The sequence below is a fragment of the Ammospiza caudacuta genome, chromosome 3, assembly GCF_027887145.1.
Source record: "Ammospiza caudacuta isolate bAmmCau1 chromosome 3, bAmmCau1.pri, whole genome shotgun sequence".
NCBI lineage: Eukaryota > Metazoa > Chordata > Aves > Passeriformes > Passerellidae > Ammospiza > Ammospiza caudacuta.
In genome coordinates this window covers 15,720,289-15,741,684 of record NC_080595.1, presented here as the reverse complement: position 1 = coordinate 15,741,684, position 21,396 = coordinate 15,720,289, and the positions used below count along the sequence as shown (strand labels likewise).

The 21,396-nt window shown below is 43.2% G+C and overlaps 1 protein-coding gene across 1 annotated transcript in view; it reads left to right on the top strand.

Moving 5' to 3' along the window:
• Window positions 1-21,396, top strand: part of SPRED2 (sprouty related EVH1 domain containing 2) — a 59,175-nt gene that overhangs the window by 16,958 nt on the left and 20,821 nt on the right. The window contains exons 2-4 of the mRNA XM_058801159.1: window positions 15,828-16,005; window positions 17,326-17,494; window positions 20,173-20,237. Coding sequence (XP_058657142.1) covers window positions 15,828-16,005; window positions 17,326-17,494; window positions 20,173-20,237 — 412 coding nt within the window. The remainder of the gene's footprint in view (window positions 1-15,827; window positions 16,006-17,325; window positions 17,495-20,172; window positions 20,238-21,396) is intronic.

Genomic DNA, 21,396 nt, shown 5'->3' with positions numbered 1-21,396 from the left:
TGGTTTTGTCTCCAGTACTGTAGATTGTTAATCTTCAGAGGATCAGGACCTTAATAGAAGTGTTTCCTGTACATGTTTATCTGTCTTTTTAACAAATTAGTATCTGTTTGTTCTCCTCTGAATTTTCCTGCAAATAATAGGAAACTCTTCTCTCAGTAATAAGGCTTTTTGCTAGAAAAAATACCTGGATGAATCACTGCCAACAGTTAAAGTACCTTTTTTATGACTTCATTGATGGCAGCCTTTGGGACATATGCAAGTAGCACCAAATTCCAGAGGTCACTGTCCTTGTGTTAGTTTTGGCAAAGCATTGTTTCAGCTAAACTTCATTTACTTGGTTGTGAATGCATCTGGAGGACTCCTGTCTCAGTGTTAGCTGGAATTCCAGAAGAGGAATGCTGCTACATCCTAGGCTTTCTCTTGAGACAGCCACAGATTTCCACTTAATCCTTTAGCAAGGTGAGCATTGGCCATTAGTCAACTGTTTTCCACATCCAGATGTGGCATTGCCTTGTTATAATGGGATGGAAACAATCTTTTCAGCTGCTACACTAATAACTTTTGTTACTTCTAGCTAATTTCAACACTAAGTGCATGCATTAAATGTGTAAATGTATTCCTCCTATATTCCTCATGCATGTGTGCGTGTGTTGGATGGGGACTTAACTCCCAAGTCCTTGCTGGACGCATTGCGGCCCAAGCACATCTGGACAGGGTGAAGACAAGAGAAATGTGATTTCTCCCCTCTCAAAATTGATGGTATGCGTCATCCATGCATTTCCAAGGGAGAGCACTGGATTTGGATGAGTAACTGACTTTCCCCCTCAGCTTTCTATTTCGAAAGGAGCTGTCGTCATCTGACTCCGTCACTGAATCTGCTGGAGCTGGGCCTGTAGGTCAGAGCTCATTCTGGCACAGCCTGGGCTTTCCGTGGCAGAATGCACTGGGCTGTGTTCATATCCACAGCATCTTCTCAGCATTGGCCTGGTGGCTCCCAGGCTGTCCCTGCACAGCCTGCAACCCGTGCTGGGGGAAGCACAGGTTGGGCAACAGCCTTCTCATGGTGCTAAGATTAATAAAAAGGCATCCCTGGACAAAGGAGCAGCTTTGTGGGCCTTTGCCCCACCTTGCAGATTAATGCTGAAAATATCTCTTTATCTCACACAGAGAGACATGGGGGAGTTTTCCTTGATTTGGGTTTGGGTTTTTTTTCACACATCTTGTCAACTTGTGATTTCCCATCATGGTGCAAACTGTTTAGCAAAGTTTGTACTCATCTTGCTTTTGGGCAGTGGTCTTCTACCTTGAGAGGCCAGAAAGTTATTGCTGTTTTCTCAGAATATTAATTTCTAGTGGAAAAGAAGGCCATGCAGGGCAGTCTTGACACATCACTCTTCTGCTGCTGACTTCTCTGGGAGCCAAAACGTCACAGTGGAATGCTGGGCACAGAGCTGCCCTCCTTTTGCACAAAAGCAGAGGAGACCCATCTTCAGACCAAGGCTATTCCTTACTATAATTTCTTTTGCTCCAAGATATTAGTGGACATAGTGGCAGAGACAGATAAATCTTAAAGTCAGACTTATAGCTGGATGAAACTACTTTAATGAAAAAAACCCAAGTTTGTAGGTGGAGCATAAAAGGGTAAGCATGCACCTTTTATCCTTGGAATTAAAACCCTGGTTAAATCTGAGTTTAAGGGGAGGGGGGAAAAAAATGAAGCCATTTTGGATTGAGATAAACACTTGTGGTTTCATTATCATCTGCTGAACATGCGTGCAGAGTGGTTGTTACATGGCTTGAGACAGAGAAAAACCATTGTGAAGTTAAGAAAAAAAAATCAGGGTATATCTTCTTCCTCCCTTGTAGATACTTCAGTAATTTTTTGAAAATGGACAGTATATGGTATAGATGGGGCTTTCCCAAACATAAAAGATAGATGCTTTCTTCCCACGGATCTTCTGCAAGGAGATAATGTTGCTTCTCTTCAGGTTTCATTTTTTGATGCCTTTAAACAGTGCTGTGGTCATTTCAATTAATAGACTTGCATAAGCTGTTAGCAGGTTTTTTTGGTCTGATGTTGTGGTATTCCCCAATGAATCCAGAAGATTTGAGATGGCAACTCCCAGCTAGTAGTGAGTGTACCAAAAGCCCTGATGGTACAGGATGAGAAGCTGCTAAAAGGAAGGGCCATGGGAGTCTTTGATCTCTTCCATATATATCAGGGGACTCCAGCTGTCCCTGTACTGAACCTTTTTAGAAGGAATTGGTGTGAGAACATGAACATGCAGTGTGTTGAACAACTCATCCTTACCTGCCAGAATGAGAAAATAGGATGACCCCAAGATGATTCCCCTGATTGATTTCTCTGCTGTGTGCAAGCAAAATCCCTCTTGCCAGGGACAATTCAGCGGGCACTTGGCACCACGGTATCTTTCAGCATTTAAACGAGTCTGCCTGTTAAAGCAGAGCACAGGAAATGCAAACCATTAAGCGCATGTGACAGTGTTGTGACCAGGTGAAGGACAGCGGCAGGGAGAGGGGCACAGGCACGCAACTGCCAGCATCTTGAGGAAACGCCTGTTTGTTTGTCCTTTTTCCAAAGCCCTTCGGCTTGCAAGGGAAGCGACAGCAGAGATGTAAACAGGAAAGCTGGCTGCAGGGAGAACAAAGTCGGGGTTAGGAGATGCACGCAGTTGGCCAGAGGAAACCGAAGGTACTGGTGAGGAATCTCTGCCTGCTATAGGACTTAAATAATAAAATCCGTAAGCTATGAAATAGAATCAGAACCACAGAATGGTTAGGGTTGAAAGGGACCTTAAAACTCGTCTTGCTCCTGCAGGGGCATCTCCCACCACATCAGGTTGCTCAAAGCCCCATCCAACCTGACCTTGAACAGTTCAGGAATGGGGCATCCACAGCTTCTCTTGGCAGCCTGTGCCAGTGCCTCAGCACCCTCTGAATAAAGAATTTATTTTTAATATTTAACCTAAACCTGCCTTCTTTCATCTTAAAGCCATTCCCCCTTGTCCTACCACTGCATGCGCTTATGAAAATAGTTAATGCTGAATGTCCTGATCCAAGTCGGGCCTGGTGATACTTGCAGTACCTTTTACAGGAGGGAAAGCCTTCCTTGTGTTTTTTCTGTGTTCTGAAGGAGGCAGAATATGAGGATAACTCATAAATGAGCAATAAAATAATTCCCACACTACTAAAAATGGAAAGCGGAATCATAAGCGTTAACCATCTTCCTGTAAGTCTGTAAAACAGCAGCTTGTTCCCAGGAGCACTGAAAAGAAGAGCTGGACAAGGTACATTTTAAGGGCAAGATAATGTTTTACTAACACTGACAGAGAAGCAGAGTGGTCTTGAAAATTTAAGCTAGTTAGTTCAAGTCAGTCCCTGGCAAAACAGGGAGCTGGCTGACAAGAAGCCCAGTCAACAGCAGATTGGAGAGTGTGAAGCTGGAGCTGGTCGGCACAATTTTATCAGAGTTTTCAGTGATTTTGGGAATGTAGGTGGATAAAGGTTATCATATCCTGGTGTCTGCCTCTTGGTCTGCAGGTGGTTTTACCATTGAATATTGAGTTGTGGTGTGGGGCTTTCCAGGAGATAGTGCCAGCCCTCAGAGAGCAGTAAAGATGATTTGAAATCTAGAGGGAAGAAATTGGAGAAGACACAGAATTATATACCTGGTTTAGGATATGCATAATTAGTCTGAGAGTATTCGCATGGTAAAAAAAGTTTATCCTAAAGAAAAGGAAAGCACAGATGCAACTGTTAAAAGACTCACACTTAAGTACCTCTACTTTGAGCTAAGTATCAAAGTGCAAAATAAAAAGGGAGGAGCGAGGCCTTGGTTTTTCAGTAGCTTGTTTTTTAAACCAGTTTCCTATTGAGAAAATGAAAGTTTGCTGTGTGCCCTGTGATGTTGAGGCCATGTCACACAAGTAAGGCAAAGTACAGGGTTAGATTTCCTGGAGTACATTACAGCTGTTTGTCCAGCTATCAATTAGGAGCTGTGGAGGAAGGGTTTAATTAGAAGAAAAGCACATGAGGCTTTTCCGGTGTGGAGGAGCTCGGTGCATGTCATTTGTGTAACCTCTTTTCTGGTCATGGATGTTTATGTGGAGTCCTGTAAGATGCTCTTGGCACTTTCCTTTGATCTGTCTGCAGGAAAATGAAGTCCATATGGCCTCCACCCAGATCCTGGCTGGAAATACCCATCTATGCTGGGGTCATTTTTTTGTTGTCATACATATGTACAAAGGTCCATTCATCTATGAGAATGACATTCGAAATAGAGAAAACATGGTAATGATTTGTAGGGAGGAGCATTTCAGTGCTCCTGTAATGTTCAGCAGTGTAAAGTGTATCATAAAATGTCTGAAGTCCTTCCTAAGGATCTACTTTTGTGCTCTTTTTCCTATTTTTGTCATACTTCCTGCTTTTCCCTACAACACAATTTAATGATCCCGGTATTTAGGACAGCTTTGTGGACAACAGGGACAGCATAAGTGCAGTGGGTGTCTCTCAAGTGCTGGGCATAAAACTACACTGACCATGTATGAGTCTTTTGTTGGGGTTGTTGTTTGTTTGGAGGGCATTTGATTGTTTCGGGTTTTTTTTGTTAGTTCTATTTTGGGTTTTGTTAGTTTTTTTAATTTAAACAAAATTGTGAAAAGTCACCTTCTTTACCTCTTACAAGGCACAGCAAGCAGTGTTCAGGCAATATTGCTGTGGTTAATCTTGAATACTACACTTAAGGTAGGTTACCTGGTGTTCCCAGAGGGTGTGCCATGACAAGTTTCAGTACTCCCAAAATGGACCTGGCCCTGCAGATGCTCAGACACCTCTCCCTGCACTGGATTGGTGTGCTGAGGCATCTTTGTGCCCAGTGCACAACTGCCAGGGCCTGGTCCCGGGTGCTCTGTTAATGTTTTGCTGCAGAAGTTGAGCCCATTGACATGACTGCTGTTAACAAGGTGACTGAATTTCATTCCCTTCACCACAAGTACTCCAGCAGCTACAGTGAAAATGGGCTCCTCTTGCTCCAGCCACTGTCTCTGCTCTTTGAACTGTGCTTGTGGTTGGCTGGCAGGGAGCAAAAGACATATCCACCACCTTGCTGGCTCTCCAGGTGCAGTGTTTACTTTAAATTTCTAACAGCAGAACCCTGTAGCAGCATGAATTTTGCTGGGAAATGGGGAAAGATGTTCATGTGTTGGCACAGCCACTCACTGGTCCACGCTAGGAATTGCAAGAAGGCTTTGGAGGATGTTTCACTGGTAGGGTTGGGTGTGCAATCTACTGGACTGGGCAGTATTTAAGGGAAAAATAGTAATTATTTTAATTATAATTTTTTAAAGGGCAGCAGCATTAGCCAGTCTTGGAGCTGAGGTTTGTTAGCTTAACCTTAAGGTTAATGAACATGTACAAAGGTGAGAACCCAACCAGTGAGTGATTCAGTTGATGCTGATCCAGTGACTTGATATCTACTTCCTTTTGGAGAAAACCCTTGGGAGCAGGGCTTGAAGCCAGCTGAATTAGTTGGTGGCTCTTCTTGACTGATGCAGCAGCTTCTGGATGTACACAAGAGGTGAGGGCATTATTTGCATTCCTATGGATTGAGCATGCTGTAACATTTGTGAAAGAGAGCTTTTTTCTCTCTTGCATTTTCACATGCAATGTTTGTCCCCACTTGCTCCTGACCCTGGGCAGAGCAGCAGCTTTGCAGAGATTACCCAGGTGGTGGTTCAACCCAGCCCCATCAGCTGAGACCTGCCCCACAGCAGCTGTGAGATTGTGGTACACAGGTACCACATTGTGGTGACTTTTCTGTGTAATTTGTCATACTGGAACTGTTTGTTGATGTTGCTCATCTGTAAGAACCTTCTGATGGTCCCAAGTTTCTCTGTGTGCTGACCCTTGAGTTTTTAGGAGGACCAGGGGCAAGATGGCCTGCAGACCAGTAGGAAGGCAAGAAAACAGGAATGCTTGGGGATATGTAACTGTTCAGGATGTTGTTTCAAAAACATGATTACAACACAGCTTATTCAAGGATAGTTTTGTCTCACACAGGGAGGCTAATTTCATCTTCCCCCATCCCTTGGGAGAAAAGCTTTAGAAACTGGACTGGCAGCAAAAAGTGCCAGGCAGCTTTCTTGAATTTTTCTGGCTGATGTTGCTTTGGACTTGTGTGCTGAGTTCTTGGTGGAGAGAGATGAGGTTTGAGCTGATGGGTGCTGCATTTGAAGGTAAAAGCAGTGTTGCTGCAGAGCTTGAAGAGGAAAGTGAGGTGGCAGATTCTGGCACATCTGGGTAGGATGAGATGTGGACTGGGGATGTGCAATTAAGATCTTAAAAAAAAGCCCCATCTATTATTTTTAATTACTTGCATAGCATGATACTCTGACTAATGAGTTAACCCACTGGTTGCAAATGCACTTCTATGAAGACAGACTATTCTCTGGCCATTAAGCTAAAAGATCTTTTTAAGTTGTATATTGAAATTCAGTAAATGCAGCTGTCTGTTGATACCACTGTAACAAACTTCGCATGCTGCTTGTTGTTTGTATCCCGACTTTGGACTGTAGCTTGATTCCGTTGTCATGACAAATCCAGCCAAGCTGCAAATAGGGGCCTGCAGCTGCACCTGCACATGTGCTCGCTGGGTGCTGGAAAGAGGAGTGAGCAAATGTCGGGATGTCATAGAATCAAAATGGTTTGGATGGGAAGAGACCTTTAAAGGCCATCTAGTCCAACCCCCCTCTGATGTCCCAGCATCCTTCATGTGGCCTGGTGTCTGCTCACTGAAGATGGGTTCAAACCTTGTTGGTCCTTAGCTCGACATTTCTATGGTCCACACATGAAGTTTTGGGGAGTACCTGTGATTTTAGGTTGTCAGTTTCTGTAAAGTGGAGATGCAGCTTTCCTCTGAAGGATGATTGCAGGCAGCATGACCTCAGTCACCATTCTCCACCTTGGGGAAAAAGGGATTTTTTGTCCCAAATCAGGGTTAAAACCATTTGGATTTAAGGCAGACAGAAGCAGCTGATCCTGGAAACAGTTAGCTTTCTTCTCCCCTCCTGCCTAATCATCAGCACAGATTAGTTCAGAAACTGGGCAGGTATTTTTAGAAGCTGCTTTCAGAGCTGTAGTGTCACAATTTTTATTCTTGTTATCGGTGCTGAGGCATTTCTTGAGCAACATTTCTGCTTTAATGAGAGGGCGTTAGGGATCATCATAGAACTTGTGAGGGCACACACGACACCCTGGCTGAGCGAGAGGCTCCAGCAGTGAGCTTCAGAAGGTTCCTGAGCAGCAAGGGAGTGTTTGAGACAATGTGTCCAAAACAAAGCTCGTGTGCAGGGATGCTCCTGTTGGCACTGAGGTTACGTGGGCTGCCAGCAGAGATGGGGTGTATGAGGATCCGTAGTTGATAATTAGACCAACTCGTTGCCCGCTGGAAGTATTTAAAACCCTGTTAAAAGTCGTGATGGAGGCAGACATATTGGAAGGCTGAGTGCTTCCTTCAAGCCTTGGGAGTTGTTTGGACCCTTGGTCCCAGCGCTGTGTTGGCAGCTTTTGGGAATAAAGTGCTGACAGGCTACCAGAGGAAATGACACCTGCATTCAACTTTGGACCTGTTTGCAGCCCTGCGTGCATGGGTGCTGTGCTGGGCAGCCTCTCAGCAGCACCGTCAGCTGCTGCTAAACACCCCCATCATGACTTTATGGTAGCTGTATTGTAATTATTTTATTTTTTCCCAGCCTATAACCGGGGTGGGGAAACAAGGATCTTTGGTCGATGTTCTCTTCCGAGCCGGGAGGATATTGCGAATGAGTAATGGGCCGGCTGGGGCTGTAATGTGCAGAATACCTCTGGGATGACTCACCCCGCACAATGCAGCACATCCCTCTAGGAGACTGAATCACGCATGGGGGGAAGCCGCCTGCCCGCCCGGCAGCAGCCAGCTGGGACACGGGGTAACCGGAGCAGACACGGAGGCTGCTGGTGGCAATGGTGCTAAAACCGAGCAGGAAAGGTTTAAAATGCAGAGGAAATGGCATCCCCCAGCAGGTAAGTGTGCTCTGGCTGCGTATAATTCCATATTTTTTACTCCTGGGGTTCTTTTCCTCCACCTCCCCCCATCTCCCCCCACAGCCCTTCTGAATGTTGTCTAAATCAGCATATAATTTATCAGTAAATGTGTATGAATTCTTCTGTGAAACACAGCCTTTCATTAATGGTTATGTATCAATTTTTTTTTCAGAACTAATGGTTTAATATTCACCCTTTCTTTAAATTCCAATAGGAAAAAATAGATGCTGCCTGGGAAGCTGCTTCCCTTGATGTCCCTCTTCATGGACATTTGATGCAGTAGGGGATTTATAAAAAAAGGTTGAAGGCGAAACCAACGTGTGTGCTGGTTTTGATACAGCCAAGAATGTCTTCTTTTCTTTTTTATGTTCATTTATCTGGCAAAAGATGAAAACCCTTTAGATTTAGAGTGCAGTTATCCTGCTTACTTCCTCACCCCTCCTCTGATACAGACCCAGCTGGAACTGAGTCACAGAATTATTTTGGTTTTTTAATATTTGCAAAATATTGTCTGCTCTTCATAGTTATAACGTACGTGTCATTGAGGATGTTTACAGAGGAATAAATATAGTTGTAGTCTCTACTGATCAAAATGGAGGAGAGTGGGGGGAAAATTTAACTTCCTTTGGGTGAGTGATTTTTCTTTTCTTTGTAAACTTTGAGTTTACAGGAATACTCTCTATATGTCAGCAGACATAATAATTTTTTATGGAATGCAGTTTCTGTGGTTGTCATTTTTTTTGTTTTTTTTTTGCTAAATATTGCTGTTTATTAGCTCACATAGGGTAGCAATAACGGAGTGCTTGTGGTCAGTTTATGTTAGGAAAAAAATTAGGGTAGAACATGATTGTGATGATTTCTTTTTTTTTTTAAGGTGGGGGAATCAATTCAGGATACAGATCTTGTGAATCTACCTATTTGGCTGGCTGAACTTTTATGTGACTTTTGCTTATCTTAAACGTGGTATAAAACAAATACCATCTGTCATGCAACAACAATTTATTACTCATTACTGTAAATGATAGTGCTAATTAGCTTCCTTGTAATTTGTTAATATTTTGTACTCTTGCACAAAACTAGGAGGACTTGAGGCTGCAACTCTTGCCTGTACTGCAGATGAGGTGCAGGGCAAATTATTCAAATGTATTAATGCTGCCCTTTTTAACTTTTCAGGACATACTACTATGTGCACCTATGATCGTTTATTGCAAATTTGACCCATTCAACAAATTTGAAGGAAGTTTTTTTTAAGAAATTTCATTGAATGGTTGGTCATTAAAAGTTCTGTCATTAGTGTGCATGTCCCAGTGATGTCGTGGCTGCTGTTTAGGGGAAAAAATCAAATATTGTTTTAGGTGTTTTTATAACAACATTTGCTGTAACTTTTGATAGCTCTGACACAGTTTCAGCAATGTTACATAAATGCTTCAACACAGACACAAGTCATAAGTTAATCTGCCCCAATGCTGTTAAAATGTCATTTTAATTCAAAATTGTGTGTGTAATAAGCTGATTTCTGGTGAGAGACCTAGAGCTGCATCAGTATCTTTGCTTGCCTATCAGCGTGCTTGTAAGCCAGCTTTTTTCCCTGAAAAGCTGCTTCCAGTTCATTTGAGGTTTTGCCCATGTGTATAGCACTTTGTGAGGATCACTGGGCAAGTCTGGCACAGGAAAGGATGTTATGCTGGCCAAAAATATTGATTTAGCCCATGCAGGACCACATAATATGTATACTTTTGGGAAAAAATAATATATATAGATATATATAATGTATGTATGTATTTCAGGAATTAATTTTCCTATACTTCCTGGAAGGATCTGAACTAATTACAGGATTATGAAATCCCATTTGAGCTAGTTAGGATAGAGCTGTTTCTCGTAAACTCAATAAAATCAGCCTTGAATGTTGAACAAACGTTTTGGTGAAAGGGTTCCTTTGTTCCTCACTGCCTCGGCATTTAAGGGAGATGTGGAGGCGGGCGGCTGGGTTGTTGCAGGTGTCTTGGTTTTTTGAGAAGTCCTTTTTCTTCTGGGGGAGAAAAAAACCAAAACAACAACAGGCCAAACAAAACTGCTATTAGTTTTTCCTGTGGAGGATTTTTGGATGCGCCGCAGTGCTGGAAGCAAAGCCAGGCTTGCCGAGCACTGGCTGTGGAGATCTGACCCCTCTTTATTTTGCCTTTGGGGCTGCTCTAGGCTCTACCAGCATCTCTGGAGCAAGGAATGTGGAGACTGAATTGTTTGTATTTACTCTGACTGTGGGGAAACTAAAATTTCCTATGTGCCCTTTTATTCTGGCAGTGTTTGATTTGTAAAACAGAAAAATACAGGTTGGAAATTGGTTATGCAGGAGTTGGGTTACAGGTACAGAGATTCTTTGTTCCTGGTGTGATGCAGAGGTGGGGGCAAGAAAAACTTTTGGGAGATTTTCCATGGTTTTCTTCAGATTCCATTCTATCATTTGATCTGGCCAGAGAGACACGGATGTCCTTTTTTCTTGGTGATATGTAGTGGTTTTGATACTTAATGAAAAAGTTTCAAACCTGCTGGAAATCTAAATGTTATGGAAATATCAACTTAGTTTGCTATAGCTGCATACTCTCAGAAGTTTGCTTTCAAACAAATTGCTAAGTTAGGATTTGAAGAAGAAAATGCTGGTTATAATCTGCAGATATGTCACATTTGCAAGAAGCTTCACGAACCAACCAACAGATCAAGGAAGTGGGACTCCAAAAATTGCAGCTTTTAATGTCTCTGCTTTCTGGCTGTGGGATGAACTGCAGAGAGGAGCCTCAACAATACAACTTGCAGCAATCACCTGGGCAGAATGTGATGGTTTTAACTCCAGATGTTGGAGCTGCTGAGGCAGGGAAAACACCTGGCACTGTGAAATATATCCAGGTCAGCCAGAGACGGGTTATGCCCTAGTAATCGCAAAGTTACATTTGTTTGGATCCAAATAGTTTAAATTGTGTTTGTGTGCCTGACCTCTGCTGCTGTTGCATTAGCAGCCTCCTGCTGTCCTTTAAGGCTCTTCCCTGAAACTTGGCTTCTGGGAATGTCAGTGCATGGATTAAAAGACAGTAGTCCATAATGTTGAAACCCATTATGGGCAAATACCTTTTTTTCTGAGACCTGGATCTCTCCTGGCCTTGTAAGCTGTAGAGTTAGAAAGGGAGGAAAATATCAAAGTGCCTTATGGCAGCAATATTGTGGAAGTTTATAATCTTATATTTTGGTCAAGTAACTTGGCTAGAGGGAAGAATATTACTGAATTACAGAAGGTGTCTGGGAAGTGTTTTAGATACTAAGTGTGACTCAAAAAAGTAGTAAATGTGGGGGGTTGGACTAGGTTTTCCTTCCTCCTTGGGATTTTTAGATATCTCCAATGGTATCTGCAGTTGCTGCTTTGGAAGCAAAATGGAAAAGAAGAGCAGCTGGTGGAAGGAAGTTGTCTGCTTTGACACTCCTTTTACAAAGACAGTGGTGAAATTAAACCTCAACTAAGGAGTGAATTGTTTGGTGTTTACTCCTGGATGCAGGATTGCAGCCACTAGCCCTCACTGGCCACACAAGGGGCTCATGGCTTTGTCCCCCATTAGTGTTGCTGGAGTGATGTGGTTTATGTCTGAGGGCACAGGATGATGGCAGCCCCATGTGTACATGGTGGGGGACAGCACTTCTGTCAGCCTCAAGTGTCACCTGTCTCTTAGACACACAAATGCTTTGTGAGTTGGACTGTAGATAGGGAAACCAGGGTTCAGTGATGGCAGAGGTCATATTCAGTCACTTCTTGTTTAGGAAAATTCTGTATCCTCCGGAAGAGTTATTACACATGCACACTCCATTTTACTTTTATAGATATGTATGCATACCCACGAGCTATAATTTTTAAAGAGTTCTCTTTTCCTTCCAATAAAAACAGCGTGTGCTTTTCAGCATTACCTTTACTCCCAAAGTTCATTCTGTTTCTTTTTTTTTCACTCAGGGTGGGGCAGGCAGACAACCTGGAGCAGCCCTGGAACATGCTGGCTGGCTGCCATGCAGCTGGGTAATCCCTTCTGATACTTTCTTCCCGAGCTTTGAAGGCTGGTGAGGACAAATCTGAAGGGTTAAGATAGCATTTAAGAGCATAATTAAGAATAGTTTGCATGAAAAGCATAGGCCATAAAGCCAACAATTAGAGCAGTCTTAAAAGTTTCAAGGATCCAATAAAACAAGAGGAACTAAGGCTACTGTGGGGTTTTCTCTGATTATTTCATTTTTAGCTATCAGTACCTCATTAATTGTAATGGACCATATATTTTCATGTACCTCATTAACCATTTCTTAAGAAAGAGTCAAATTGCAGTTACCATGATAAAAGTGCAGATGGATGGCTTGGATGTGGTTGTTCTGCTACTCCAGTACACCAAGGTTTCATCAGCAGCACACACATGGGATTTGCAGATCACTCCTTTGCTCCTCAGGATTTGGAATACTTGGAACCAGCCAGAGCCTTGATGCAGTCGCGTAAAATGAAATAGCAAAGAAAATAAACAGCTTTTACACTAAGGAAGCAAGATCCTTATATGGAACTGAAATATTTGAGTACCTCCCAAGTATTTATCAACACTGGCATGAGGGAAAGAAGCATTGCCTATTCTAGGCTTGTGGATGGAAACAGCAGGCAGGATTTAGACATAGAAGACTGGAGCAAGCTGCATGTAGCCTTGAAAATTCAACGTGCAGCTTCTGAGTCCTAATCCAGTGATTAAACCAAGATGTCAAGCACTCAGAACCCTTAACCACCTGCTTTCCTTGTATCTTTTCTTTCTTTTTTTGCAAGTCCCTTAGCACAGGTTGCGCTTTGGGAAATGTTGTGGCTGGAGCAGAGCAGGAGTGGGGATGGGGCTCTGCAGGGAGCCCAGCGTCACTGGTGACTTTTGATCATGCAGGAAAGTGTGCCAAGGGATTCTGTTAATGGAGCCAGAGCTCTGCCTGCCCTGCCAAAGGTGAACCCTTCTGCTGGACAAGACTCTTGTCTAATAGGGGAACAGAAGTCACCTTGCAGGGGTAGGATGGAAACTTTAATTTCTGGCTTATTATATTTAAGGAGGTTGGTCTTCAGGATGGGAAGAACACAGTTTAAATGGTGTTATCTTGGCATGTGGTGGCAGAATTTGTGAGGGCCATAGGTCATGGATAGATGTGGATATAAAGAGGAAAACCATGTGGCTCTGTGCCCCACCAGATTGTCATTATAATGGGCAGGGATAGTCACGGTACCTAAATTTAATGTGTAGGTATCTAGTAATACTCAGATGTGATTACAAGCCTGTAGAATTCACTGAGGGGTGATGGAAATGTGTGAATAACTGACAGGAATCATAAAGTTCTGAGTAGCTGCTTCTTGTCTTATTTTCCTTTAAGTGGACAATTTCTGCAGCAAAGTAACTGAAGGCAACATTACTTTTGGGACTGCCAAAGGCTCCAAGTGCTGCCATAAAAGTGAATGGTAAATCCTGCAGGAAGTTACAATGCTAGTGGCAATTTTCAAGTGTGGAAGGAGAAGCAGCAGTTTCTGTGGATGACTTTTGTGGGAGGATAGGAGCGAAGGTCGTACTGAGCGGCTCTGACTTCAGAAGAGAGCTAAAAATAAGTCCAGAAAGGATCCTTGGGGAATAGTAGAAAGATGTAGAAATGTATAGTTGGCTTTCTTTGTACTTAATCTGCTAATTGTTAATTCTCATAGACTATATGGGAAAGGTACAAGGAAGAAAACAAAAACTGTCTTGGATGGAAGCAGCTCAATTTTTGCATAGTAGGAAATTAGCTGAAGTATTTTGCTTATTTCTGAGCATCAGGAAGTCAGGAGATTAAAGCTGCCACTTGAAAATCTAGAAACAGGTTTTCATTAAAAAATAAAAAGGTAACTGGTTCAATTTATAGACACACTTGCCCTATTTACTGTACCAGGAAGCTGCTATAAAGACTCGAGCAAAAATACTCTTAAAAACATCATTTCTCAGTTCTGTGAATACCTTGTGTGTGTCATCTGTGGCTGTGTATCAGATTGGAAAGCTTTTTGTCAGCCTTTGCAAAGTACTCAGGGCAGCAGGGGATGAACTTCTCGCATCTGTGCACTGTTGTCATTGCGTAGGTCCAGTGAGAAAGTTGGCATATCCATAAACTAAAGGCTGTGAAAAGAAAATTGCAGCATGTGTTTTGTGAGATCAGAAGAGATAAGCTGGCCCCAGAAGATGCTCACTGCTTCCCTTGGTTTGTCCTCAAACTGCTTTCAGGTAGGATCTGTGAGGCTGCTTAGATGCTTAAATCTGGTTGTGTTAAGGAAAGGGAGGCTTGGAGTTTCACTGTTAGCACCTGAACTGCTGCAAAAATAGTCTGAAAATGAGGCAGTTTTACCTGGTGCGGGATGAAGAGGGCTACTGCTGCTTGTCATGCTGTACAGGATGCTGGGAAAATATCTGGATACAGAGAGGAATTTCTCTCCATAAAGGATAATACCTGTCATTTTGAAAGGCTACCTCTTGGAGCCCTCTGTGTGTTGATCTTCCTTCTCCTGGTGAGGTCACCCGGTGGCCTGGAGATGGACAGTCCATGGACACGTCCCTTTTCTCATCTCTGTTGATGTTCCCAGGTTGGAGTGCCCTGCAGCAGCTTTGTGGGCACCTTTGGGTGCCCCAGCAGCTCTGCAGCCGACAGCACCGTGGCTGTGTGTGGCTGCCATCCAAGCCCAGCGTGGTGCCCTTCCTGTGAAGGCGTCGCACCATCGGCATCCCCGTGTCAGTCGATGTCCAGCGCGCGATGGGCGGCACGAGGACAGAGAAGCTCCTTTGGGTGTTTCCCTGCAGCTCTGTGCTGGGGACAGCCCGTCTTAGCTTGCATGTTCTGTGCAGCGTGTGGCTTCTGCTTGCTTTCTCTAGGGGCTTCTCTGCTTCCAAATGACTTTGGTGATGTCCCCAGTGGATGATGGAGCAACTGCTTTGTGGAAAGGGTACAGGGGAGGCCTGGAGTCTCCCACTGTGGGGGCTTTCTAAACCTTTGTGGTGGGCATCTGGGTTATCCCCAGATCTTAGGTGCTTCCAGAATAGTTTCTTGTGAGGTTAGGAGGCTCTGCCTTTCAAAGCCCTGTGAAATGCTGGTGAGAATGTTTTAGGGCATGGTATGGTCCTGATGACCTGAGCTGAGCTGATACCCATCTCCTTTCATCTGAGGTACCAGCTGGAGCCACATTTGTGGGGTTTTCCCCGTAAAACTGTCACAGATGTGGAGGACTTTGAGTGTCATCTTCCAAAGCCCACTTCATGAATTGGATCACAGAAACCCTGAAGCTCTTCTTTCGTGGGTTATTTGAGCTCCATGTGTTCTTCCAGTACTTTATAGACCTGATGCCCCAGTGTGGGAATTGGCTTTGGGTCTGGGTCACCCCACTGTCTTGGTCCCTGTCCCTGTCTGCAGGAGGCAGAGTGTCAGAGACCACAGGTTGTTTGATCTGTGTGTTGACATCTGGAAACCTGGCAGGCTCATTCCTTGAGGTTGGTGGGTCTCTCTCCTACAATGGCTGGAGTGTTCCAGGCCATCCATGACAGAGGTGGTCTTGCATCCCGGGCAGAAACTCTCCGCTGGGGTCAGCGCCGTGCCATCCAAATACCACCCTCAGGAAGAACTGCTGTGATGTGACTGATGCTCACAAAGGTTCTGTTTTTGTTGTGTTGCCGTTGCAGTGACAGCTATATTGTGCGAGTCAAAGCTGTGGTTATGACCCGAGATGACTCCAGTGGGGGATGGTTGCCGCAAGAAGGAGGCGGTCTCAGCAGAGTTGGCGTCTGCAAGGTCACGTACCCGGAGGGCAATGGAAGAAGTGGATTTCTAATCCATGGTGAAAGGCAGAAAGACAAACTGGTAATAGACCCTAATTCAACTTTTGTCTGTTCTTATAATGAGAATTATCCCAAATCTATTGCTATTGTATTCTTGTGCAAGTTTTGTTTTTTCTTTTTTAAATATATAAAAAAACATGCATGTGGAAATAATACTGGATTGGACAAAACAAACCCAATCCTCATCTAGAATTGCCATCTTTGGCTACCTAGGCTGGTGTGATGCCACCTGGAAGGAGCAGGTAAATTTTTGACATACACATGCGAAGATCCCCTTTGAATGAAAGAGGGCCTGTGGTTTTTTCTTTTTTTTCTTAGACCTAGTGCGGGGGTAAGTGAGAAGTGAATTGAAGTGTAAAGAGCCCATGAAGCCAGTCACATTGCACTGAGTAATGCAGTGCAAGCCTTTTAAAAGGGCCATGAATTATTTATGCTGCATGCTGTTCAAGGTTTGAACAAGCTGAGTGAGAATATGAAGACAAGTTGTCTCTTATGAATTGACACACTCAGTTTCTCCTGGTAGCTGTTTATCTAAAAAGGAGCTCTCTTGTATCCCTGCACAAATCAAATTAATAAAGCCCTTTCCTGATTTCCAGGCCCACTTGAAATGTTATTGTTTATCTTGTTTTTATGTATTTGATTCTTCTGAAATGCACTCCTGTGAAGATAGGGGCTAGCTTAAAAGCAGCACTTCCTGCACAGGCTCAAAAAATGCATTATTTGAGTCAGAAATTATCTTGCTTTCAAAAAGACTGGTGTTCTAAAGCTGTTTCAGTTATGGCTTGTCTTTTCCAATGTTGTTTTGCTTAGGATGCTTTTTTTGACATTATTTGGGAGCCATGGTTATGGTTTTGAGGGGTGGAGTAAGACATGACAAGCCATTGCTGTTGTCCCTGAGCATCACTCTAGAGATGGTTTCTGGCACAGCAGAACTTGACATGAGTATCTGGCTGGGGGTGAACAATTTAAAAACAGTGAGGGGAGTGTTGCAGCATCTCCTAAATCTGTTGCTGATGGTTAAAATTTCTGTTGAGTGAAACTATTGAGGGAAGAGGTTCTCCTTCCTCCTGAGCCCCCTGCTAGCTTAACCTGTGCCATACTGCGTCCAAAACATGCTCCTGGGGTAGGGAGTGAGCGCCTACTCAAAGCACAAGCAGAAGATGAATGTGCAATAGTTTTGAGAACAATTACCATGTCTGGTGTTTATTAGTCATGATTTGGTGTTCCCCTGTGTGAGGCATGACTTGGCTTGCTTTTTGGGTCCAGCCTGAGACGATGCTGGCTGTATCCTTGGGGTGGGAAAAGTGACTTTGCTCCTCTTTTGGGGCTCACGCCCTCCCAGGTGGTGCTGGAGTGCTTTGTGAAGAAGGACCTGGTGTACACAAAGGCAAACCCCACCTTCCACCACTGGAAAGTTGACAACAGAAAGTTTGGGCTCACCTTTCAAAGCCCCGCTGACGCTCGAGCCTTCGACAGAGGAGTGAGGAAAGCCATCGAGGACCTCATTGAAGGTAGCGTGGGGTGGACACTGCACCCTTGCAAGAGTGGGCGGGGGGTTTGGGTCAGGGAATTGGGAAGAGGGAAGTGTTCAAAATCAGTTCTTGGGCTTGGAGGTCTCTTGTGCACGTGTTCAAGTGCAGCTGGGGCCCTTGTCCTACAGTGAGCCAGCCCTAGCTTTAGGAATTGAGTTTTCTCATCCCTTAGAAGAGATAAGGTATTTCAGTCAAGTATTTTTCAATCCTGTCTGTTCAGACTTCTCCCTGTTATTTATCATCAAGTTTGTTGTTACTGCTTTTTTTGATAAACTTGGGTTTTACGCTAGTGATGGCAACTCAGACACCCCAGGCTCTTTATTTGCAGTCAAATCTCATCTGACTGAGTCTTTGTTAAATTCCTGCCTGGAGTTGAATAAAACTTAGTTTGGTTTTGGTTTTATTTTTTTTTTTTTTTGCAGTAATTAGTTGTGTCTGCATCCTCTTAGTTGAATGGTAGTTCTTGAAGACTCTTTGTTGTGTTTCTGGGTGTTGTTTTTTTAATTCTGTAAAAAATGCGTTTGAATTGTCTGTGCTTTGAAGTTGTCATAAATTTTTCCTTTCACATTTCATTGCAATCAGGCAATCACAATACAGCTACAATTCAATTGTACTTTATTTTAATGAAATTTGATTCTTCATGCATTTTTTCTTGATTTTTTTTAGCCATACTACTTTATGTAGGGACTTAGAGAAGCCTTTTGCCTTCTCTTCCAGTGTAACCAGGATATTTTTATATACAGATGGTACATTTTCTGAGGATACTAACTCAGATGTATGTACAGATGTGTATTCTTTTTGAGGACATTAGCTCCATAAGACAACTTCATGTTCTGGATGTCCTGTCCTTGCTTTAACATGAGCATGGTAGATATTGGAAGAGAATTAATCCCCCAGGGCTCCTTACTGGTAAATACCTCATCAGTGAGAGGAATGATGTTCTCAGAAATTTGCTTTTTTCTATGCCATTAACATGAAGAAGTTCCAGGTAGACTTGCTTCTTTCTTCTTCTTGTTAAAACTGTGAATCATTTTGAGTCATAAAAGGGATGTTTTATGAAAGTGGCATGGGATTGTGCAAAGTTTCGAGGAGATAATAACTCAAATGTATTGAGTAGTGTTTTGAAGATGCCAGTGGTTGGCAACTCCTGTTTTGCTCTTCTTGATCCATTTTACAGTGGAGGTATTTGAAATCAAGTTCTGCTGTATCTCAGATACTTAAAAATCAGCAAATCTATATTTATCCCATTAACAGTACAGGCTGATCCTCGTGAATGTGTTCCTCATTAACTTCCAAATAAGGCTTTCTGAATGAAAAACAATAATTTGTTCATGCACATGCAGTGTTGGGCAGTAGATTTAATTTATCATTCATTTTTTGTTCACATACTTGATCAAATTCAGCAGGTAATATTAAGCACGACTGAGTGTGCATTCAGAACTTAACATCATGTAATCACTGCTTTATTGTGAATATTTAACCAATAGTTCATTCCCTGTAGCATCAGAAGTTTGGGACACAGGTACAAGAGCCCTATGCTGCACCATAGAGCTTCAGATTTTTTTAATTTTAAAGCTAATGTAGCAAATGGCACAAATGTTTCCACATTACTCAGTGTTTTAAGTGGGCTTTCACACTTAGCTCTGCACATATTCACGATGATGCAACTGAGAGCAGCCAAGGCTGGTGCCAATAGCATTATATAAAATGCATTATTTTAACAAATTTCCAGAATGAAAGTGGTACAAGTCGTTGTACTGTGTTGGTCAGGGATGTGATGTGGGCATAATCCACTCTAGCAGTGGGCTTCCATCAAAAAAATAGACATTTGACTTGAGGGTTCTCTCCCCAGCAGATCCTCTGGCTGTGCCCACCCTCCTTGGCAGCCTTAGGGTAGATGAAGCCAGCCAGGAAGCGGGTCTGGGGTCTTGATTGGGTGTAGGCAGAGGAGTCACTCCTTTTTAGGTACAGCATGAATTTGGTGTCAAATGCAGCAGTGGTGAGCACCCCCTGCCTTGATGCTCACCAGGCCCTCGAGCAGCTCTGCAGGAACACCTGTGGGGTGAGAAGATTTTTTTATATGCTTCCCTACTGTTCCAGAAGATTTCCTAATGTACCTAATGAAAATTACTCCCCAGTATTTTTCTCTTGTCTACGGTTTTACACATATCAGCTCCTTTCAGATAGTTTGTTTACGTGGGGCAAGGTGATTCTTTGAGAAGCAGGTGATAGAGAAGACCTTTCAAGTATATAAAAACTTAAAAGGAAAAAAAATACAATCTAACTCTTCATTGTCAAAGTGAGGTTCATTTTATTTTAAATTATAGGTTATTTCTTCCCCCCTGCCCCACATTTAGGGAGTAAGTGAAGAAAAACTCATACGTGATTTCTTGACAGCTGAGAATCAGCCTGGAGCACTGATTAGTACATAGCTTTACCATTCTTCAGAAATTAGTCTTCTGTAATTGGAAATGGTAACTGCTATTTTTATGATTGTTAATTAGCATTGGCAGTCACACAGTTGTGTTTCAAGAAATACTTTTTCAAGTTTTACCTCTCCAACCCAGCTACCAGCAGATGGGTTGTTCTTCCTTAATTTCAGCCACTCTTTTGCACATCTACAGCACACAAACCTCTGTTGGTTTTGTTTTTTCTAGGATCTACAACTTCCTCGTCCACCCTTCACAACGAGGCCGAAGTCGGCGACGATGATGTCTTCACTGTGAGTACATGTCAGCCAAGCTCCTTCTCTCTATGCTCAGGTTTACATGGTCAGGTTGGAAGGGATTTTTCTTTTTATGCCTCAGGGCTGGCGTTCAGCCACCGTCATATTTGGACAATGGGTGTGTTTTATTTGATGGAAGTATATCCTCTACAGAATGTGAGGCCTCTTGTTGGCCTCGTGTCGCCACAGGAAAAGCATGTCAGAGCAGGTGGTGTCAGCAGCTAGAAGTGAAGAAATAATTGCCCTTGAATTTCTTTTGGCTTAGACAGAGGTGGTGCACACACTTGCTAATACTGCTGTCTGTCCCTGAGAAGCTTCCTGCAGACTCAGATGCTTAGCAAGAGTACTGCTCCTGAGATACATATTCATTTTGGATTACAGTTGTAAACAAGCAAGCTTCAAAGGTATTTCACCTGTACATGGAATGTAGAAAGTTCAGACTGGTGTTCTTCGGGTGGAAGAAGGCACAGTAGTGTGGCATCTGTCTAAGCAGCAGTGACTTAAACAGGAGTGAGCTGTTGGAGATTGATTTGTGGTGTTGTCTAAAATGTATTATGGAGTTTTGCTGAAACTAAAGCTACTAACTTCAAAAGGAAAGTTAAAAAGTAAAAAAAAAATCTTGTCAGGTGAAAACGTGACTCTGATTAGCGCTATTCCGTGGGCTGGAAACAAGTTGCTCACATTGTATACTTCTTTGTTAATAAAGTTGCTTGCTCAGCTTAATTCAACCCCCATGGGCACATATTGGTTATTTTACAAATCCCCTCCTTGTCCTGTGGGGCCTGGATGGCAGGAAAGGGGAATGTGGGTAATCCTCAGTGCAGCAACAGCAAACTCAAAATTGTCTTTGGGATACTTCTCTGGATTTTTAGGGTGAGGGAGGAAAAAATCGGTACAAGCATCAAGCTGCTTGAAAATGAGCCCTGGGAAGCATCCAAAGCCAAAAGGTGTTTTTTGAGGGTGACACTTTGCCAGCATGGGACCACATCAGATTCCCTGCTGAGCTTTGACCGGATCTTCCCGAGGGCCAGCATGTTGTCCACATCTGTCCTTTTGTCACGCTCAGGGAGACAAACAACAGCAGGCAGGGTTAAAAGGTGACTTCCTGCACTCTGCAGCAAAACTATCATTAGCAGCTGCTTCCCAACTACCTTCC